The 23117-nt window shown below is 45.3% G+C and overlaps 1 protein-coding gene across 3 annotated transcripts; it reads right to left on the bottom strand.

Moving 5' to 3' along the window:
* Positions 1–122: 122 nt before the first annotated feature.
* TRNAU1AP (tRNA selenocysteine 1 associated protein 1) lies at positions 123–16412 on the bottom strand. 3 transcript variants are annotated; one of them, XM_053998949.1, is made up of 10 exons: positions 16298–16388; positions 13478–13560; positions 13273–13370; positions 12441–12540; positions 9884–9936; positions 9154–9285; positions 6225–6344; positions 4610–4772; positions 3711–3744; positions 123–1510 (listed from the first exon to the last, which is right to left on the bottom strand). In XM_053998949.1, exons 3-10 carry the CDS (start codon positions 13356–13358, stop codon positions 1374–1376), a joined length of 825 nt encoding a protein of 274 aa, XP_053854924.1. In that variant the 5' UTR covers positions 13359–13370; positions 13478–13560; positions 16298–16388; the 3' UTR covers positions 123–1373. The 3 variants fall into 3 exon arrangements, with proteins under 3 accessions (XP_053854924.1, XP_053854923.1, XP_053854922.1); XM_053998948.1 differs by having other exon boundaries at positions 13484–13560; XM_053998947.1 differs by lacking the exon at positions 13478–13560 and having other exon boundaries at positions 16298–16412.
* Positions 16413–23117: the final 6705 nt, after the last annotated feature.

The raw sequence follows: 23117 nt of genomic DNA, 5'->3' as shown, positions 1-23117 counted from the left end.
CTCTCACTTGTTAGGAATAACCCAACTCCAGTCACATCACCATTCCCCTCACATCCCACTTCCAGTTGAGAAAAAAGACCACAGACTGACAAATAGGTCATAATTATGGACACAAACAAAGGTGTAGTAGAAGTAGCTTTATCAAAGTATGTAAATTTTGTGGCAAATCTCTGTATCAACATGGGCAGGGAGGCAACGAAATGCTCTGCAGTAGCAATTTCAGTTACCAAACTATTCCTTGGATAGACATTTATTACAGGTAGTTTCTCTGTTCCTATTTCTCCAAGAGTTTAAGGCACAAAAGCCTGAAAAAGGGCTTATAACAGGTATATAAGTGCTATTATTTTCACTTTCACCTCTAATGCAACATATCAGCTTAAATATATTGCTTGTCCATCCAACTTATACAACATCCAGGAGAAAACCGCTTTCCAGGTTAACAACCATTTGTTGCACAATATATCAATGCAATTGTTCTGACCTATTTTTGCTGTCAGATCTTCAGTTTCACTCTGACTGGACAGTGGAAGACACTACAAAATCTCAACATCTCAAAGAGACCATCAAGGTGTGTCCACAGTAAAAAACAATAAATGCATGATACACAGAATAATATTTAAATATGGTTGCTGGAAAAAGTGTTTTAAACTGCTGGTTCATGGGGAATTATTTCCTCAAACACAGGTAGAGAAGCAGGCCAGGTGTGCAAGATATCTCCAGGTAAAAGCTTTATAACACTCCTTTCTGTCTTTGCTCTCCAAAGTGCTCTTTGGGTTGATTGCTTAAGAATATCAAACTTGCAAGCTCAAGATCACAGCTTAAGTTAACCACAACATAAGTTTTCATCCCATGCTCAAGTTACAGCAACCTTACCCAGTCACTGGAAAGATTTTGAGACATTTTAGTGGTGTCCAACAATGATCGTTTTTGAAATAACACATTCATGAGCGTTGGGTCAAATGACTTAAGACAGCTGAATGGGCAGCAAAGCAGAAAGATGGGCAGGAACCAAAATGCAAAGGGTAATTTTACTTAAAAGACCAACTTTTTTATTGTACGATGAAGTAGAGTCTTTCTCCTGTGCCATCTTGTTGAAAGTTTATAAATTACAATTCTCAGTAAGTATGAAGAGTTCATTTCAAGACAAAAGGAATAAAACTGTTGCAGTTCTAATATTCACCACGAATAAAGGTTACCGTGATGCTCCTACAATACTTATTCTCTACAGGAAAGGCCACAGTCCTCCTGTACTCCGAGTACCTGACCTGGGTGGGGAAAGGACCACCCCACACAACTGCAGGATCCAGGGGCAGCGTAACAGTCCGGAGCGCACTGGGAGGATGTCTCACAGACACAATGCCTCAGCAACGAGGCTATAACACGGCTGGGATCTCTGATGAGACAGTGTCCAAAGGCTGCCAATGACAGTCCATCAAGGCATCGTAGAGCTCTTCACTCTGTTCCATAAACTGCTTGTTTGCTTCGTGAACATCTAACTGAGGTGTGGGATCTATGCGAGGAAAGACAGACAAGTAGGTCACACATCAAAGGTGTTCAGAAAAAACCCACCCTGTAAACAAGTTGGTATATTAAAACAAACATGGGGGGAGTTTCAATATTTCCAGGGCAGGTGTCAGAGGATAGCGCCAGACTCTGTTCAGTGGTGCCCACTGACAGGACAAGGAGCAACCACCTCAATATGAAGAAGAAGTTATTTTCATGGAGGGTGTCAGAGCACTGGAGCAGCTGCCCAGGGAGGGTGTGAAGTCTCCCTCTCTGGAGACATTCCAAACCTACCTAGATGTGTTCCTGTGTCCCATACTCCAGGTAAGCCTGCATTAGCAGGGAATTGGACTGAATGATCTCCAGAGGTCCTTCCAACCCCAAGTATCTGTGATTCTGTGAGTCACCAAACATTCCCAGCACTTGCCCAGTCACAAACCTGACCAGATCAGTCCTACTCAATCTCTCTGCAATGAGATAAGGAATAACTACATCCAAACATGTCCCTTTTCACAACACTGATTGCCCCACAGGACAGCCAGTGGAGGGAACACCCACCTGCACCTCACAGCCCAGTGCAGCCACCTGCACTGCCAGAAGGGGCTTGCCCTGATGGAAAGGGCAGAAGCAGAGGCAGAGGCACCCATTCCCTTCTGCTCCCTCCACTGTGAGGTCACAAATGATGGATGGACAGATGGATGGGAGCATCCTGTGCTGCTGCAAGCAGTCACCAGAACTCATCTGCCAAAGCCTCCAGCAGCTCAAGCTGGAGCTACAGCTGGAGTCACAGTTAGGAATGAAGGGAGTGTCAGTGGCACCACAGCATCATGGTGAGCATAGCCCTATTTTACATGTGGAAGAAATGTTTGGAAAGCATTTTGGAGCTGGACAACAAGTGTGCAGGTCCAATCCTGCTGCTCTGAATGCACAGTGATGGACTCCCCAAACCCCTGTAGGGTGTAAAGCTCACCTAACAACACCAGCAACTCAAAGCTCAGGTTATCAGAATAGCACAATCACAAAGGTCAGTGAATGACTCTCAATACAAAGCTGAATGAATGGAAAGACTGTAAAACACATCAGGAATAAAATGTTTTTAAACATGCAACTTCCCTGTGAGGGAGGTGAGGCCCTGGCACAGGCTGCCCAGGGAAGCTGTGGTTGCCCCATTTCTTCAAGTGTCCAAGGCCAGGTTGGACAGGCTTGGAGTGAACTGGTGAAGTGGAAGGTGTCCCTGCCCATGGTAGTGGGTGGATAAAGATGGGTTTGGAAGTTCCTTCCCACCCAAACCATTCCAGGATTCTATGTTTGGTTTTAGCTACTTCATGTTGTAACACATTACAGGAGAAGAGATTTAAGGAAAAGGAATGATACAGTGATAATACATGAATTCAGTTTCCTACAAAGGTAGGAATCTTTCATTTAATCAACCAGAAAAAGAAATATCCAGAGATATCCCAATCCTAGTCCTGGTATGTTTGGTTCAGCAAAAGGAAAGCTCTCCTAGAATGCTTTTAAGAGCCATTAACAGCTTCCACACACATCATTACTCATACCTGTGGATCCTGTAGATCTGTTACTATGTAATTTTTATTTTTTTAATTTTTTTTTTTTTAGGAATAGAGTAAGATATAGTGCATAGTGTGTATTGCACTTAAGACAGAAATCTGAAATGGCTGGCATGATATGATAGTTTCTTGCATCAATAAGTGAAAGCTACTTGTACAGGTATCTAAAACCCCAATCTGGTTTAGTGACCCATTTCAAGCAACAACTCCTTGAAATATTTTTTCAGTGTGGTGACTAATATTATTCCCTTTGACTTGTAAACTAAAAGCACAATGAAGTATTCTGGGCTCTAAATGTCAAGATTTTACAGAAAGACAGAACATCTACTTTTTTCTTGGTAGCATATCAGAAAAAAAAAAAACCTAGTAAAAAAGGATAAAAATTTCAGTACTACAGAAGATTAAAATCTCAGTGCTGGGGAAGTTAAACATGTTCAGTCCTCACCAGGTTCAGACTAGGAGCAGCAACAGTAAAACCAGGATGCAACTGTTCTAGGCAATAGTGACCCACACATTTTCTCAGATTTACTCGAAGATAAAGGTATATCATAAATTGAAATTAGGGCCAAATTGAGAAAGTCTATCTCCAAGCAGTGCAGAACATACAGACAACTTCAATACAGAATTTGAGAAATATACCTTCCAATGCATCCTCACCAACTTCTTCATATGTCTGCAAGGAAAAACAAACCCCTTAGGACAGTGGATAATTATCTTTTCTTTTGCAAACATCGCTTGTTGATTAGTACTGTCAGAGACTGACTTTTATACAGGAGTTATTACAACAGAATCCTTCACACATAAGCCTCTGTTCCATTCCTAACACTCCATGGGCAAGATCCTACACTAAACCTCTAACAGAGGCAGTTCTTGAAATTCCATGGTTGAAGTGGGGTGACTGTTCTGATGTGTTCTATCCTTTATAACAAAGTTTATGAAGGATCCCAAACGGACTCTGAGCACTGCCTGTACCAAGAGAACTCTTCTACCATCACAACTGTACTAAGAGACCCTTTGTGTCCTCCAGACATTTTTTTACCTCGGCAATATACTCTCCATAAAGCAACAGGAAACACCAGGGGCTAAACACTAAATAGTAGCTATATTAAGACCTCATTATGAAGAGGTATATACTAAGATCTCTTGGTGTGTTCAGTTTGGAGCAGAGCAGACTGAGGGCAGAGCTCATTAGGGTCTGCAGCTCCTCCCGAGGGACAGCTCCGATCTCTGCTTTCCATGATCTCCATGACCAGGGACAGGACCTGAGGGAACGGCTGGAGCTGTGTCAGGAGAGGGTCAGGCTGGATATCAGGAAAAGATTCTTCCCCTAGAGGGAGCTTGGGCACTGAACAGGCTCCCCAGGGAATGCTCATGGTTGCAAGGCTGCCTCAGCTCCAGGAGCTCCCAGGCACAGGGTGGGATTGTTGGGGTGTCCTGGGCAGGGCCAGGAGCTGGACTCTATTCCTGTGGGTCCCTTCCAGCTCAGGACATTCAGTGATTCTCAGAGCTGAAGATGACATGTTCCCATCCCACCATACCTGCATGGTGCTCTGCGTGTAGCCATACTGGGGGTAGCTGTAGCTGTAACTGCCCGTGTTTTGGTCGTACCCCCACTGAGCGTAGTAGTTGTGATACTGTTGGTAATACTGGTTGTAATTATAGTTGTACATCTGATTGTACTCCATTGGTTTCACACGATTGCTTCAAAAAATAAAACAGGATAAAAATAGCAATAAACCATTTTTTAAAATAGCAATAAAATAGAGCAGAACAAGTATGAAAAAAGTAGTGAAATAGCTTAAGATGCAATGTGGTAAAGAGACAAGGCTTAGTCTAACAAGCAAATTTCTATCTTTAAAATATATTCATTATTTACTGCAGCAATATTTATTATTTGCATACATTTGCATAAAGAAAGAAGTGGTTTAAATTTAATACCCTTTCCTGTACTCATATTCCTCTTCATTAATAAACATTACTTTCATTCTTTATGAGCTAATTGAGTATCACTTCCTGGCTCCGGGAAGAGAAGAGTTCAGGACTATGAGCTTCAGTTTAGAACAATCCTGAACCACAGTCCAGATACTGGAGTCCCTTCTTCCATCTGGTAAAGAGGATGAACTTAAATGATCTGCAGCTTTCTGAGAGAAAATACTGAGTCTTGCTTTACGTGAAGAGTTAAAGACTTCAAGCCTGGCAAAAAACCTTGAGTTTTCTTTTGTAAAATGGAAAAAGCTCTCCCTTCTGCCACTGTCAAAGAGAAACCTAAGCAAGGACTTGTCTCCTTTCTCTCTGAACCAGGTGGTCTTCAATGCACAGACTGGAAAAAGTTAATGAAATAAGAACTACCAGTAATCGAAAAATAAATACTCTGAAAACTGACTAAAATTCCTATTCCTTGCCACTTTAGGAAGTGGCAGCATTCCAAAGAACACCATTCCACCTAACTATCAAGATTTGAAATAATGAGATGACAAATATCGTTTAGAAATGAAAATATGTCACACATAAAGCTATTTTTACTAATGATGAAATTAGTGAGAAGCAGGAAGAAGGAAACATCAATCTTCTCACCATGATGCACCCATTTTTTCTGCTCTTCTCTTCCTTTTCCCCCCCAAGACTTATGAGGTCACTGAAAATCTAAGTATTATTCAAATAGGGAGCAATTACTATGATTCGTATTACCCTAGTGCTACGAGCCCCAAGTCAGACCAGGATCTCATTGTATCAGGTTCTGAACAAACACAGAAAAAAAAGTTAATCCTTGCCCCAAAAGTCTTATATGTAGTAGATATCATAACAGAATTAGCAAGGGAGTTGAACTTTGCTATCCAGACATCATTAGGAAGATTTAAACAACTTCAATATAGTGCAAAGGAACATACATTTTAAATACAATCATATTTAACTACAGTGTGTGCGCATGTGTAGGGATTTAACAATGTATACAATTCAAAACAGTGTAAAATGCTTAGTATTGAGCTAATGTTATAATTTCTTTGAACTCCTGGGCATTCTGATACTCCCCATATTCATCGGTATTCTTTCATTTTGTGATGGAGACATCCAGGACATGTATCCAAAGCACTAAAAGGCATTTAAAACCAGATGTGATTTTTCACATAAATGTCCAGCTGTTCTTCTACTCACGCTTTTGGTATAGCCACACTCAAGCGTACAGGTTTAGAGCCCAACCCCACAGCTCCCTGACACTCGGTCAGTGCTCTCTTCTGTTCCAGTTCATCCGTGAATTTCACAAACCCGTAACCTCTGCAGAGACACAGAAAAACTCACATGAAACCAACCCCAAAGAGCAATGCCACGTTATAAAAATTAGTTACAGTGAAGTTTGATTTGGTTTGGGAAACACAGTGAACAAAATTGTTCATTAGGGTTGTTGTTCCTGCTCTTGGGAGAGATGAAATTATTCTGCCTTCCAGCTGCTTTTCCAGAATGCCTGAAGCCACATGTCCAAGCTCTGGCAGTACTTTCAAGGGCTTGTCAAGGCAAAGTAGCTCTTGTGCCAGTGGATTCTGGGGAACTGGAAGTGAGCTGACACAAGCCATGTTGAAATGCGTGAACTGACACATGGTAAAGCCCCAGATATCTGCTGGGAGGATACTGATATTCTCAAGAGCGCAGCTGGAACAGGGACAGTACATCCAGAACCCCTGGACTCTGCAACAAGCCTTCACTGTGATGTGGCAGAACTGCACGTCAGCCAGACAGAAAATTCCAACTCCCTCCAACCCCAATGGTCCTTTGCGTGGGATTTTGATGCTGTAGTGAGTCAGAAGCAATGCAACAGCATCCAAGAGGGCGGTGCCAGGATCCCATCATGGGATGGGCTGCCTAACGCAGCAGAAAGATCAAAGACTTAGGTGTGGGAGGGTAAGAGGAATCCATCTAAGCAAAGGAAGAAGTTTGGGAGGGAAGGGCTTGTCTACCTGGGGAAAGGAACGAGCCGTAAGCAAGGGTGTAAATTTACAGTGCATTATCTATTCTGTGGGAACTGCTAAGCACCAAGTAATGTGCTATTTTGAAAGCAGCATTACCTACTACTCATGGGAGGTCTCCACTGGCAGGTATTTCAGAGCAGTTCATGCCCCAGAAAATGCAGTACCTTGCACAGCAAGCTCCACACACAACAAGTCCAAATATCTTATTTATATATACAGGTATGTTTCTACATACAAACTAGATTATTAAACACAAGCAAAACTCTACACAGACCCACATTCATTTAACTTGCCCTCTGCCAAAGGATTATGGCAAATTAATCCAGTGCAAGTCAACTTCTAAGTCAGTTTAAGGTGTACACACACAAACCCAACTAAGTTTCTAAGTGCCAAAAGACTCCAGCAGATTTTCAGATGGGACCAGGAGTGTGAAAGAGAAAATGGGAAGACTGGCAGTTCCAAAATAGACACAAATAGAGATGGATGCAGTGTACAGGAATAGATACTGGGTGCTGCAAGGGAGACAGTGATTCTTCCAAGTCTTCCAGACACTGATTCTTCCAACTCTTCCAGACATTTAGCTGTTCCACACCAATGGCTAAACCATTGGTGAGGAAAGAAATAATTTCTTCCTGGCCAGGACCTCCCTACAGACCTTCTGTCCTGCCCTGAAGTTTGGAAAAGCCCCAGCACCTGTACCCTCAGCAGAAAGCAGAGAAGTAGGCACAGCACCACAGCACCACGCTCCAAGCTCCTCTCCTGTCTGGACAAGAGGTGCTGGGAGGAGGCCTTCCTGATCCACTAGCCTTGGCTAGAAGGGCCAGGGCTTCACTGGGCATGTCCACAAGCCCTAAGCTCCTCTCTCACATCACACTGACACCTGCAGATGCCTCAGCTTTGAGCAATTGCACAAGTCCCAACAAAGCCCCTGGCACCAACACTCTGGCACTGCCAGGGGAGACAGCTTTGCTCTTCCCAGAAACAGGACTCTTAAGTCCCTGCTCCTTCCCCACTTCCCAAGCTACCACAGATTCCCTTTCCTTGAGGTCTGCACATATGCACAGTTCCCAAAACCCAGCTAATAGTCCAACCTGCAGCACCAACACCTGTTCTACAGACAGAGACTGAAGCAGGTGCAGCACAACAGGAACTGTGGGGTTTACACTGAGGAGGAGCAGAAGGCACACAGAGCCCAATCGAGCAGTGTCAGTCCCAGGGGAGGTGGCAATGACAGCATGAGAACCCAACAGCCAGAGAGACTGAGTAGCTCTGCAAGAAGTTCAAGATGCACATGAAGAGGAACTTCATGACAGGGGAGGAGTGCAGCTCTGGAACAGGCTGCCCAGATAGATTGAGTTAACACCATCCTGGGAGGTTTTCCAGGCTACACAATTCATGGATGATATGATCTAGTGCTGGCTGCAGTCCTGTTAGGAGCTGGACCAGAGACCTCCAGAGATTCCTTCAAACCAACCTGTCTAAGAGTAAGATATAGCCATAGCCTATATCTTATCCCAACATTCTCACAGGTGTTATATTAGAAAATTGTGCTTCACTGAAGCCATGCTCTGCTTTGAAAACAAGGATGCTCACCAACTGCTCCTTCCTCTGGAAAATACAGCTTAATTTCATGCTATTTAGAAAATGTTTTAATTACATTAAGAAATCCAACTTTTTGATACCTGTTTTTGGCAAGACATTTTCAGGAAAGACAAACAAGGCAGCTATTGAGAACCCGACAGTGAATCACAGCTTTGTGTGCCCTACCCTGTTTGAAAGAAAACCTGCACAGCTCTCACAGAAATGTACATTCAATAGCCTAAAGTTTATAAAGCACAATTCCATCCAAGAGTCCAGGAAGAGAGTGTTTCAAGATTACTTAAGATATTTTTTAGCATTTTAAGAAGTGCAATAACACACAAAGGGCCTCACCTGACAGAGTGACAATACCCATAGTGACTATCAAAACTCAAGCAAACTGCAAATGGCCAAACCCACTATATTTTAAGATTACTAAAATCTAAGCCAAAATAAATTTTCCCCCCTTGCTGCATTCTATCTTCTCTATTGCCACATGTGAAGTAAAAAAAAAAAAAAAAAGTGAATAAAAGACAACTTACTTGGATACTCCTGCCTGGTCCAAAACAACTTTTCCACCTCTACATGATGGATAAACTTTAACAAAAAATTCATATAACATCCCATCATCCACCTCAGGAGTCAGGTCTCCCACAAAAAGGGAATATTCTGGACTAAAGAAATCAAAAGAAAACGTCTTAAATACAATCAAAAAAAAATTTTAAAAAAAGGACAGTTACCATTTAGCCTAAATATTTGAACTCAGAGAAGAGTGATAGTAAAAGACCATTTAATGGAGACGTTAAAGTGCCACCAGTTAAGCTGCTTAATTAAAATTTTGATTGACACTGCTTTTTCAAGTTAATTCAAGCACACAACCAACCAACTTAATACTGCTTTTTATTTAAAGATTATTTCAATGCTTATTACTCAGGATACCTCTGATTTCTAAAATGGTAAGAAAAAATAACTCATTTATAGATATGCTATTTCCAATACATAGATCTCAAATTATAATACACAGATCTTAAATTATCATATATGAATTAGATACTTTGATGCTACAAAGTTTAAATACCTTAAAGGACACTGGATAAATCTGCTGTGCCACACACAGGGCAAAGCACAAAACTGGCAGTCTAAGTTCTCTTCCCTCTACTAAAGACTGGCAGTGATGAACTTTGGGTGTACATATTTTGAATAATTTTTGCAAGGCAATCAATAGAGAGACATTAAGCAGGCAAAATTAATATTTAAATATTGAGCACTTACCTGTTATCAGGCTGTTTTCCATATGTTGCATAATTCAATTTAAATCGCTTCGCCTGAAACAAGGCAAAAATGAATCCACACATTCAAATGTTGTCATGTGAATTCAAGCAATTAGGGAAAAAATACAATAAGCTGATTTAATACAACTTAATGCTGACACATGTTCAATGCCTTCAGACCAGTCAGTTAAGGTAACAAGCACATTTTTATTTAGCATCAGTACAGATATAATAATGAAAATCAAAATGTGAACAGAGGTAGTAATAACAAATGTTAAATTTCTTCCAATTTTAAGGTCTTAAAATGAAATGACAGTACCACTACTGGACTTTTGTGATTTAACACAAACACTAGCATACCAGAATCCAACACACTGGAAAATGGAATCAACCTGAGTCTGGAAGTGTGGCTAAATACTTGGCTCTAGACATTTAGTAAGATTCAAAATTAAAAGGTTCTGAAAGAACTACATTGGACACTGCAGCCCTCTTTAAATTTTGCATCTGAATTTCTTTTTGAAACAAGTTTCCCAGCAGCCCAGATTTGTGCCCTCTGGCACATCTAGAACTCTCTGTCCCCAACCTACCATACTTTTAGCAACTTTTACCCAACTTATATCTCAGTTTAGACCAAGATCTAAGGAGACCAAGATCTTTGAATCAGCTCTTCGAGATCATGGGCTAATCTCAGGATCAGGATTTCAGATCCTAAAATCAGGATTTCTGATCACAATCAGAAATGCCCTAGAGATCACAGTACTTGTTCAGTACAGTGAAGAGCCTAGTGTATTCCTGGACCTTGTATGATGGATTTCCTTCCCTCAAAAACAGGTAAATAATTCTTGGGAAATAGAGCACAGACTTAACTCTAGGCTATAATCCTGTTACTACACAACTTTCTGTGGATCATTTACAAGCTAACATAAAATTCAGATTCCACTTTGAAGCACTTAGATCTCTTTTTTTTTTTTTTTTTTTTTTTTTTTCTTTTTTTTGGATCTCACTCTTCACTGCAATATTCTGGCTTTAAAATCAACAAGACACCTGAGAGTACTTCCACTCAGATGGGAACTGGGAACACCAATGCTTGGAAAAGAGAGACAGCGCCAGCACCATGGCTGTCTGTTATTCCTTTGACTGATTCAGTATTTAAAAATAAATAAAAGCATGAGCCATACTCAAGTTTTCTGTAAACAAAATTCTCTAAATGCAAAGGATGAGCTGGGCAGTTGCTTGCTGAGTGCACTGATCTGGGCTGCTTTGGATTTCTGCCTGACATCTGTAATTCTCTCCATGTGTTGTGCAAATCATCCCTCCACACAGCACTGTGTTTTGAACAAAACTGTGAAGCAAGTGGGTATTCCCAACACCAAACTTCCATTATTATCTTACTCCTTGCAAGAGCTGCTCTCTTTGTCTCTCCAGTGAATATAGAAGGCATCCAGGATGATCAGCTTGCCTTAATCATGAGCAAACACGTGAAACAGATATCTCCAGGCCTCTCATCAACTCCTTTTAACGGGGTACGTCACCCTGTCAGGAACGTTGACTAAATAGCTCAATTTGAACTTCCCAGTCTCCTACTCCGGGTATTAACTACTCTGAAATAGGAACCCATTTACCTTGTATATCACACCATAACTGAGGTGATTCTAGAGCTGCTTTATGAATCAGTCACCCCAGCTAATGCAGCTAACTCCTGTGGGTATAACAGACAGCTGTGTCAGCCGTCTCATTTTAATCTACCACATATTTGAGTCAACATCCTAAAATTAGCCTCTCTGCCTATTCCTCCTCTTCTCCCTAACTACCCAGCTTTTATGTAGAGGAGATGTTAGTTATGCATTGCAATTATTCAATACTCTGTCTTGTTCTCCACTGTAAAGAGCTTTGAGTAACTTCTGTTTGCTAAGGGCCAAGAACAATGCAAGATTAATAGTCATGTTTCTCTTGCCAATCAATGTTACTCAAAAGACCGTGTGAACTTGCAAGTTCATCCTGTACACATGTAACAACACACACTGCTAAATTCTCAGGTTGCCTCATCCCTGAAAGTGTTCAAAGCTTGGTTGGATGGGGCTTGGAGCAATTTGGTCTAGTGGAAGGTGTCCCTACCCGTGGTAGGAGATGAAATATGATAAGCTTTAAGGTCCCTTCCAACCCAAACCACTCTGTGGCTCCATGACTATACAAAAGGAGAGAGGATGGAAGAATTGTGGCAGACTATACTCAGTCTAATTTCTTCCTTGTTCTTCTCAGGTTTCTGATTAGTCCAACTTTGGTAACAGCAGCAATGGTCAGATATAAAAAACATCACACCCCACAACATTTGTACACCTGAATTTTATCTAGACAGTCACAAAGAAATCAGTGGTTTTTCTCAACAATTTTCTGAGCAAGAACATTAACAGTTTTATAGTCATAACTTCAGTTCTAAAGCAAAGAAGAATCCCAGTTTGCTAACTATTGAATTTATCTGTAATCATTAAAAATATACATTCTACACTATCTGTTCCTTCCAAGTTTTGGTTCTAAACTGGCTGATCCCATTTACTCACCGGTGTAGCACCAGGAAGTGGTTTTCCATTGATTTTGTGTAAACATTTCTCTGCAGTAGCTAGATCTGCAAATTCTACAAAGCAATAGCCTGCTGGAATTCTGAACACATAACACAGAAGAGAAGAGACAAAAGTTATAAACTTAAAACACATTTGATGAGGAAAGCTGTATTTTAGATAACTGGTAGGAAATTTGCTATAGTTGCAATACATAGAACAGTTTCTTTTTAAAGAAATATAAATATAAATAAAGAAATAAAGAAATATAAGTATTAGCTACCAAAGAGAAGCTGGATCTCAAGGGATAGCCCCTACTTACCATAAGTCAGGTCAACATAAGCACACAGAAAATGGTTTAGCTTACAGTTTACTTCCTACTTTCACTGACCATCAATTTGCCCGCCCAAGTTTAAACTACTGAAAACTGAAATTACAACGCTTAAAAGAATAATGGATAAGAATGAAACTACTTTATTCTGCATATATCACTCATTTTATTTCAAATGAAGTCAGACTTCCCACTTCTGTTAGCATCACATAGCTGCACTACAGACTAGTGACCAAAGCCTGGGGAGGTGTAATTCCCAGAGAGACAGAATGAGATACATACATCGCTCTGACTGAGTGCTGGAGCACTGCAGGATGAGGACCAAACCTTGTTTGTTGAGGGAAGGCTGAAGAGCCAGCAGTGCCCTCTCCATTGCTCTCATCAATATTCCCATATTGGTGGCAGCAATGGTGAGAAACTCAAAGGGAAAATTCACTCGGATATGGAAGGACCACAGCAATGCTTCAGTCCAAATCCGCTCGGAGAACAAACAGAAACAGTTACCCTGTCAACCTGTTTCGAATGATTTTTACACTCAGTACAAGCTCTCCCATGGTGGCAAAGGCTCTTGAAACAAAGTTTTCATCCATATAGGGCTCCAGCTATAAAAGCAAAAAAAGAAAGAAAGTTAGATCAGAGCATCTACAAAAAAGAGAATATGTGTCAATATCCCTCTAAGCAGTTAAAACATTATTGAGAAGGATTTTACCCTTACACTTCAAAAAGAAGACTCATTTAAGAGGGTCGATGCCACTCAAAACCAGCAGGCATGCATGAACCAGGCTCAACAGTCTGCAAAGTGGAACCCAAGAGACAGCATGAATTTCAGAGAACAGGGAGCTTCACAGAAGGACAAAAGCCACTCAGAAACATACAGCAACAAACTGAGCATTCGCTACAGGGAGCAGGGGAGAAGGTGGCAGGCTCCTTCTCCAGGTGCAAGCGAAGGCTGGGCCAACGTTGTGGATACACAGGTGTGGCACGACCCCAGCTGGCACGTGGCAGGTGACACTACCCCGTGGACCTGCGGTAGGGGTCTGCAGAGCTTTGTCTGCCTCGCACAACCCCGGAGATACCAGGGCAGCACTTGGGGGAAGCCCTGGAATCGCATCCCACAGCAGCTCTACGCTTCATCCTGCCCATGGTAGCACTGACCGTGTTCATGTCACAGAGAAGGACCGCACTGTGCAGGTAAGGGTGCATGTGAACATGCTGGAGAGCAGGTGTCTGCGCGGTGTAAGGGACTGACAAGTAGGAGATGGTGCTGGAATTTGGATCAAATATACTATGAAGAGCCTGGGTGAACAGGGCACCTCTGTGTATAACAGAAACTGGAGGAGGGAACTAGCCAAAATGAAAATGGGGAGCAGTGTGTGCGACAGGTAACATGGAGCTGAAAAATGTATGTATAAAATATATATAGCTCCATGTATTTACCTGTGTAAGACAGGTGGCTCACAGTAACCTACAGCCCTCAAGTATTTGTTTGTCTGTCAGGTTCCAGGTGGCTCCACCACTTGTGTGTGTGACAGATTGTGCAGTATGTGAAAGTAGGTGACCATACTGCACTTGCACGTGTAAAAGGCAGCAGATGCCCTGTGGAGGTGAGTGTGAAGCAGAACTGACTTGTCCCAGGAGCAGAAGCAGCACCACCCTGCACAGACGCGCCACGCAGGGTGATCCTGGCTGTGTGTGTGTACAGGAAAGCTGTATTTGTAAAGACAACCAGTTGCTTGGATATGTCTGTACGGCTCAAAGAGCCATGGCCTGCTTGTGAGAGTAGTGATGAAAAAGAAGATAGGCTTTATGGTAGAGAGGTGACAGAAAACCCTCTGTGTGTGGAAAAGGGAGAACAGACTCCACGGAGTAAAGGCAGTAGAGGACACCTTGATACTGTGGCAAACTGAGTGTGCTGAGTGTGTGTGTGGGAGAGAAGTACCCAGTGGGATTCTCAGGGATGTGCTGGGCTGTGTGTACACACACACGTGAGAGATGAGGAACACTACATGCAAGCAGGACTGTGCTGGTGTGAGCTGCAAGAAAGGGGCTGAAGGAAGATGTGCGTCCAAGAAACAGGTGGTGGGGAAGTTGTGACATGTATACGCATAGTGGAGTGCGCACAGGTGTGTACAAATGTGTGACAGACAGCAAAGACACTATAGGCAGCAGTGGGACCACATGTGTGTGTCACAGTGTACCACACTGGCAGCAATGCAGGCACCACAACACACTGAGCACACACACACATGCAGTGTGGCTGGGTGGCAGGGCACTACAACATGCTGGGGTGAGTACACGTGTGTGAAAGTGTGTGTTCAGCAGTGAGTGTGAAGGACACAAGGGCACAAGAGTGAGGGTGTGTGAAGGGCACACAAGGAACACTGTGGGCTGTGTATCACTGTCAGTGTGCCTACAGTGTACACGGGAGTGGGCAGCAAGACACCCTTGGGTGAAGAAGCACCTGTGAGTGTGCTTCACACGGGTGCTCTTCCTGCCAGGTACACACAGAGGCAGGAATGAGGGACCTAGCAGGAAGTGTAAGTGCTTGCGAACGTGCGTGCACGTAGGACAGTCAAAATCCCTATGAGGGTGTAAGTGCACCCAAAGGTGTGCATATAGGGGGCAGGTTGTGAGGGATAATCTTGGAAAAGTGCATGCAAATGTGCCTCCAAGTGTGAGCACAATTAGCAGCACAACCACAAGTGTGTGTAAATTGCCTTGCACAATGTAAGCATGTAAATGCCTATAGCAGCTGAGCAGGTAAAACAGCAGATAAATCCTCAAAGCATGCAAGTGTACACGCTGTGAGTATGGGAGTAAATGCCTCTTAAGAGTATGGAAGTGTGAGACTTTTTGGTGCCCATGCATGTGTCTGACCACCAGGGACACTGGTGTAAGTGTAGCTGTGACTTGGCTGCAGGCAGGCAATGAGGGTCACTCTGGGGTGTGTGTGTAACTGCTCACAGATGTGCCTGTCAGGCTGGGGTTTACGTCTGAGTGTGTGTGTCAGCCTGTGTGAGCATGTCAGCATGCACAGGAGTGTATGATGTGAATGTCACCTGGGGAGCTTAGGTGTATCTGAATGTGTAAGGGGCCGTGAGGCTGTGTCAGTGTGGGGGTGTCAGGGGTGTGAAGGGGTCAGTCAGTCAGGGAGAGGGTCAGCCGGTGTCAGATGGCAGTCACAGTGACGGTGTCAGAACTGCGAGGACGTCAGTCTGTCGGTTGTTGTGTGGCTGTCAGAGCGAGAGTGTCAGTCAGTCAGAGTAAGGCTGTCAGTTGTTGTAATGGTGTCAGACAGTCGGTGTGACGGTGCCAGAGTGAGGGCATCAACTGGTGTGAGAGTGTCAGCCAGTGCCAGAGTCAATGAGAGGGCGTCAGTCGGTCGGTGGGAGAGCGTCACTGTGCGGGTGCCGGTCAGTGACGGGATCAGACGGTCAGTGCCTCCCGCGCCCCGCCCCGGCCCGGCCGCGTACCGCCGTGGCCCCGCCGCCCCCCGCACACAGCCGCGCGGTCCCGGCCGGACACTCACGTCCCCCATCCACAGGCTGGCGGCCATGCTGCTCCCGCAGGCCCCGCGGCGGGTTCAGCGGGGCCGCGCTGTTCCACCTCCCGGCCCGGCCCGGCCCGGCCCGGCCCGGCCTGGCCCGGCCCCGCCGCCGCCGCCGCCCCTCCTTCCGTCCCACCCCCGGTGCCCCGGTCCCTCGGTCCCTCCCCCGGTCCCTCCCGCCGCCGCCCGGGCCGGCCCCGCCGCCTCCTCCGCGGCCCCGGCGGGCGGAGAGAGCGGCGCCCCTGCCGCCGCAGCGCCCCCTGGCGTCAGGAGGAGCGACAGCCGCGGGAGGGAGCCGGGGGCAGAGGGCGGGGTTTGGGGCAACTTCAGGAGACTTTGGGGCAACTGTAGCTACCTGGAAGGCGACTGGAGTGAGGGGGGGACCGGTCTCTTCTAGAGTGAGAAGGGCAAGCAGTGAGAGGGCAAGAGGAAATGGCCTTAAGCTGAGACAGGAGATTCAGATATCAGGGAAAAAAAATCATAGAATATGCTGTGTTGGGAGGGGCACACCGGGATCATCGAGACCAACACTTAGCCCTGCACAGGACATTCGAACAATCCCATCCTGTGCCTGAGAGCATTGTCCAAACGCTCCTGGAGCTCTGACAGCCTTGCGGTTATGACCACTGCCTGTGGAGCCTGCTCAGTGTCCCAGCACCCTCTGGGAGAAGAACCTTTTTCTGATATCCAACCTAACCCTCCCCTGACAGAGCTTCATGCTGTGACAAGCACTTTGGTCATCTCTTCAAGGCACCACTGCTGTCAGAGCTGGCACAGGGTTTACAAAGTCGAACAGTGTTTGACAATGTTGAAAGGCCAAAGACTTGTGGGGGTTTTTTTCTGGTAGAGAGGTTTGTGAGAGGCCACGATCCCGGCTCCCCTCCACCCAATGGGGTGCATCAGAAGCTTCGAATCCCAGCCAAACTGGGGCTCTGAGCTTAGACCACTGCCTCTTCATACAGATAGGAGATCCATCCTCGGGATCATCAGCCCGGGACGCGGGGTTGGACTGGGTACGGTGTGATCCTCTTCTCTTGTTTACTTCCGCAGGCCTTCGACAGCGAGGATGGCAATTCCTGGAGAAGATGAACCCCCTCATACCGACGGAGCAGAGACGAGTGAGCCTGAGAACTGGTTGGTATTTTCGGCATCCCGAGAGCCGGTTGGAATTTCGGCATCTCCCGTCACGGGTGAGCCCTGTGCCCTGTTACGGAACACCAGGCATGGGCTGAATCCCTGGCTGTGGTTGTGCAGGCGCTGCCGCAGGCCATAAATCCAGCTCCCGGCGACAGGGACACTTCAAAGCCTCCGCGCTATTTTCGCCGCGGTTGTTCGGTCTCCAGGCGAGCCGGGCGGTGCCTCCGCCAGTCGTGTCCCGGGAGAGGGCAGCAAGAGCCCGCCGGTGTCGGGCGGAGGTTTCCCGGTGCTGGCATTGGGTAGCTTCGTGTGACGGAGCCAATTCTGGAACTCCTTCCGAAGCGCTGTGTTAGCGCTCGCTCAAATCTTGCCCCGCAACATCCCTCTTCCATGACTAAGGCCGGAAACCCACCGGGAGGGGAGTGGAGAATTCTTCGTTCTGCTTTTTCCTGTGGACAGAGCAGGGCACGTTTGATCCTTCCTACATTCCTGCAGGAGACAGTGAGAATCCTTCATCCTCATTCTGAGCAGGATCTGCATCTCTCATCATGCTGAAGCACGGCCAGTATCGGCTGGTCTAGAATATCAAGTCTTGGGGGATGCAAGACATGAGATTAACAGTTTATGTGTTTTCTGGCTTCTGAGTCCTTAGAGCACCCTCAGATCATTTTTCTTCAAGTTCCTCCCTAACTAAAATCTAAAATCTAGCATGAAATCAGAAAGGCAGCAAGACCCACAGTTGATAACTCAGTTGAACGAGGACTTTGGGTTGTCAAGTTGCACTTTTTGTGCCTTGGTGTCACTGGCAACCTGGTCTCTTGCAAATTCACCCCCTTTGAAGCCCCTGCTGTGTCTGCCTTTCAGATGACATCTCCCAGAATGGTTTTATGTTCCCAACATGGCAATTTATCCACTGGTTAACTTGGAGCTCCACTCTGCAGAGCCCACAAAGTTGTCACTCATTCTCTGTTATTACTTACAAAAGCCAGTAGTTTTTTGTCATTTGATGAAGTGAGTCCGGTGTCTTTAATAATCCTCTTCTAGCTTTTTCCTTCCAACTGAGTAACACGAAACTTGCTTTTCCTAGGATAATCCATAGACATGGATTTTGGACAATGAAAATGCAGAAGGATGTGATTGTGTTGGACCAGGAGAAGACAAGTTTAAATACAGTTATATCTGAAGTAACTGCTGTTTATGCACTTAAACTTGTGACAGAGTAAAAACAGTGCCAGGAGCATGCTGTTACGTGAAAAAAGTGTTTATTCCCCTTTAAAAATTTATGAACTGGCAAAGAAGCCATGAAAAGAAGATGTGGGTGTTCCTCTGTCCTGAGTGTCAGCAGTTAGCAGCCAATACATACGTGTCCCTTGTTCCCTTTGCTGGGACAGCAGGTATTTCTGGATCTAGGAACTTGGTCCTGAAAATTGCTGACTAAATTCTAACTAGTGTTTACTGGAATCCACTGGGGGGGTGATCCCTGAGCCCACTTTTACCTGGTCTCTGGGAGCTGTAGCCTGTTGGAGGCCCCAGTCCTGGAGGCTTCAGAGCTCTTTCAACTCTTGGTAACTTTGATTGGTGTTAAGGGTCACTCAGTACCTCCTGGGAGGAGGCCCTGACTGCTTTCAACTTTTAAAATTAATGGTTTTGATCTTGAGAATCTGGCCTGGGAGATTTTAATTTGAATTGTCAGAGCTGTTTTGTCTGAGTCCTGGATTTTAGGGCTGAGATCTTAGGTGATGCTAGAGGTCCTTGGAGAGATGGGATCCAGAAGAGAATTTCCCCTTGTACCCTTTTGGATAGAGCTGTGTAGACACAGGCACTAGAGGAGGCTCCTGGTCCTTGTGGCAGAGCTGCAGCTTCTTCAGGAGGTGGCAGATCCCAGTGTTCATAAAATGGAATGAGAAAAAGTAGCATTTGTAGGCAGAACCAGTAATGTTATTTCATAGCCCGTAACGGGAGAGATGTCCCTTTGTCCCTTCTTTTTCCCAAGCAATGTTACCTCCAGCACACCCTGCTTGTGCCTTACCTGTGCAGGTGTTGAGGACCAAACCCCCCAAGACACAGGGTGGTCACAGACACCAGAGCTGTGCTCCAGAGGAGTCCTGTGGCACTGGCAGCCTCCTTAAATGATCCTGTCCAAGTCCACCTTAAACATGCCCTCCCTCCCTGCAGTTTTCCTTCGGGATAATTAAGCATTCAGTAAGTTAAGAAGTGGAAAAACCTGAGGAAGCATCTGTTTCACAGGTGGGTGCAGCTGTTTCCTCCCAGGACTTGTTCTACTTGCAGTTCTGTGCAAGCCCGTGCCTTGGCACAAATGCTCCTGGCCGTGATGGTGACTCACACTTCTAGCTAAACATCCAAAGTTGTCTCAGGGGATCACTTGCTGACACCTCATTCTTGTATGGATGTCCTTGGAAGTGCTGAGTTTCTCACTGTTCACCTATTCTAAAACAAGGATCCCATGTTTTGATAAATAGGGTTTGGTGTCTTTCCCCTGGGTGCTCTGGCCTATAACTGCAGAACTGAGGTTTGCATCCTGCCAAGATCAGGCTTCAGAGTGGCATTTATTTTTTCCTAGAAGAGAGCATGTGCTTTTGCTGACCAGCTGTGTCAGAGCACCATCTCTTTCTGAACTTATGATGTTAAGATTGTTTATATATATATATATATATATATTTACAAGGACATCAGCAGCCACCTCACCCATCCCAAGTGTCACACCCCTTGATAAACTTCAATGTCACAATAAATCCTCAAATACAATAGTTCCTCCTGGAACTAATATAACTGTGGATTTCACAAGTCAACTCTGCAACCATGGACAAAATATGCCCCCTGCCTGACATCCCTTATGTTGTGGGCACAGCAGTGTGGTCTTGGGGCTGTGTATCTGGCAAGCTAGGCAGAGGGAATCCAGCTCTGCTGGAGCCAGCAGGTGTTTCCCTGCAGTCAGCAGTTCATTGCAGGGCTGTGCTGGAGTGAGGAGGGGGTTGTTTTCCTGCCCTTTCCATCCATAGGGAAGGGAAACCTTTGCACCCAGGTTGGAGTTAGACAAGGTGAAGCACTGAGCCTTTTCTGAACTCTGGTGCTGCATTTCTGTGACACTTATTTTTGACAATTTACAGCCACTACTGTGGTGCCACAGCTGATGCACTTGGACAACAGAGCCAGCAATCTCAGAAGGCTGTTCAGGAGCCCCAGCTCTTCTCCACTTATTAAAGGGAGCCTAGAAAGATTAGGCTACAAATGGAGATGCCTTAATTAATTTTCTATCAATTAGACAGCATGAATCTGACCTTAAATATCTTTCTAGACACACTGAGTTAGTGCTAACTTGAACTCAAACTCAGGTCTGGAAGAGCCCTTCTCAGCTGTTAATTCTCTGGGAACCATGTTGAGCCCAAAAAAATATCCAGGGCTGTTTATCTGTCTTGCCCCAAGACACAGAGACCAGCAGAACTCCTTCCCAGCCTTGCAGCAAACACAGACCCTTGAGAGACATTGGTGGGTTTTATTCTGTTACAAGTAATAAACCACAGATGGAGAAACCACCAGTGGCACTTGAGTCCCATAGCCCTGTACCAGCAGGAGAGAAGTGAAAGGGCCTAGCCCAACTTTAAAATTGCATTGCATCCTCAGACTGGATCAAAAAGCAGGGAAAGAACTCCTCCACGGCCCTGGATCTGGCACTTGTGACCAGACTGAGTGTGGGAGCAGGATGCATCAAGCAGGCAGCAGTGGCTGGGTAATGACCAAGGAAATATAACCCCTGTGTTTCTGACCATTGAGTTGGATGGATCTCGCCATCTCTGCTGGGCCAAGTTTGTGTTTGGTGTCATCAGGTTAAAAGAGTTTTATATCATCAGGTCAAAGGAGTCCCAAATGGGAATGAGAGCCTGTCATCCACTCCAGAGGTAACTTTTGCCAGAACTGACCAGCTGTGAGAACACAAACCTGCTGCAAGGCTCCAGAGGCCACCAGTGTGTTATGGGGGTGACCAAGCAGCTTTGGGACAGGAGAGTTCTGAAGTCACAGAGGACTGGGTGAGCACAATTCTCTGTACCACACTGCTTGTAACAGCTTATATTTTGGCTTCTGCAGACAGAGGGACATGGGGAGAGATCCTGCTGAGCCAAAAAACTGTGTGTGCGCTTGCCTTCATCTTATTCTTTGGCCTGACATGATTTTTAGCAATTATTTAAATATCTGCTTTTCAAATAACTATAAATCCAGAGAAGCTGTTGGTTGGGCATGGTGACTGAGCCCAGAAGAATGTAACAACATGTATTAAACACCCACTATTCTTTGCTTGGGGAAGATTTTAAGCAGGGATGCCATCTTTATCCCTTCACTTGAGGCAGCTCAGGCAAAAGGAAGAAATAAAAATTGGTGCTAACTTGGGTGTTTCCTGCCTTTGATCATTCTGAGTCACTCAACCATCATGTTCTTCTTTTACCTCTTGGCATGTCCAGCGGGGTTAGCAGCTCAGTTCTACCATGAGGGGTAGTTTTGGTTGTCCCAGTGCCCTATGAAATCTTGGACAATGGGTGGAGCGAGCTCCCAAAATCAAGGGATTTCCAGCTGATACTTCTTCACATCCTGCTTCTATAATCCAAGAGGTGGCTTGAAGGATGAATAGGATGGAACTTGGTGTGTTTTACTGTGGTAGTCTGTTATTTTACAGTTTGTCCTTCTGTAGGAGGGTTTTACATATTCCTTGTTATAAGTTTGTAATGGTTCATTCCATGTACCCCATTTGCCTTCCCTAATGGTTCGGTCCTGAGTTGTTTGCCCCAAGATTTTCCTGCCAAGTGTCTGTCAGTCTCCTTGTGCCTCCTTTGTTCCCTTCTGGAATATTCCCTGTCCTTCATCCCCTCCTCGAAGCAAGATTGGGGCGCAGGGATTGCTCCTTTCCCTTGCTGGCTTCTATTGGATAGCCTCACCCTGCACTGCTCCCCTAATGCCTTCCTACTGGTAAAAGGTTGTGTCCTCCCCTTATTCCCACCTCTCCTTAAAAGCTGGTTTTTGCCCTCAGTTATTGTCACTTGTCCCTGAATCCTCTGGGGAATAAAACTTCCTTGGAACTCAAACAAGCGATCCCTCTCTCTTCCTTTGCCTCGGTTTCTCGCGCTGTGCTGCTGCTGTGTCACCCACGCCACCGCCGCGTGCGGCAGGAGCTGCGAGCCCTGCGCACAGCGCCAGCCGCGGAGCTCAGCAGGGATCGGAGTGCGGCCCCTCTCGTGACTGCACACCGGGCTCGGGGAGTGAGCTGGATGGGGAACATCTTCCCTGTAACCGCAGAGTGCAGTTACATTTTACTGCCCTGGGATGGTGGAAGCATTCAGGTGGATGATCATGATGATGAGAAGCTTGGAAAGGAGGGTTTATAATCAAATTATTCTTTACATTTGTTGTAGGCTGAAAACTTAATCAGCCGTCATAATGCTGGCTTAGTCTGAATATTCCCCACGGAACTCCTGACAAGTGAGTGATGTTGGGATTTTGGCTGAACAGCTCATCCGAGGTCACACAGCAGGTTTATGTTAAAACAGAATTTGGAAGATCACAGTTCGAGGTGCAGCTGCTGCTTCTTATTGAATCACAGAATCATGGAATGGTTTGTGCTCATCCAGTGCCACTTCCTGCCATGGGCAGGGACACC

The sequence above is a fragment of the Vidua macroura genome, chromosome 25 (genome assembly GCF_024509145.1).
Source record: "Vidua macroura isolate BioBank_ID:100142 chromosome 25, ASM2450914v1, whole genome shotgun sequence".
NCBI lineage: Eukaryota > Metazoa > Chordata > Aves > Passeriformes > Viduidae > Vidua > Vidua macroura.
Note: the sequence above shows the minus strand (reverse complement) of the source record. Positions and strands in the feature narration are given on the sequence as shown.

Bases quoted from the DNA above. Each gene is read 5' to 3' on its own strand.
- TRNAU1AP (XM_053998947.1), bottom strand. From the start codon at position 16,324: ATGGCCGCCAGCCTGTGGATGGGGGAC. The intron at 12,541-13,272 runs GTAACTGTTTCT...TTATGTGTTCAG, and splicing joins ATTCGAAACAGGTTGACAGG to AATTCCAGCAGGCTATTGCT. The intron at 6,345-9,153 runs GTAAGTTGTCTT...GTGTCTCTGCAG, and splicing joins GACCAGGCAGGAGTATCCAA to AGGTTACGGGTTTGTGAAAT.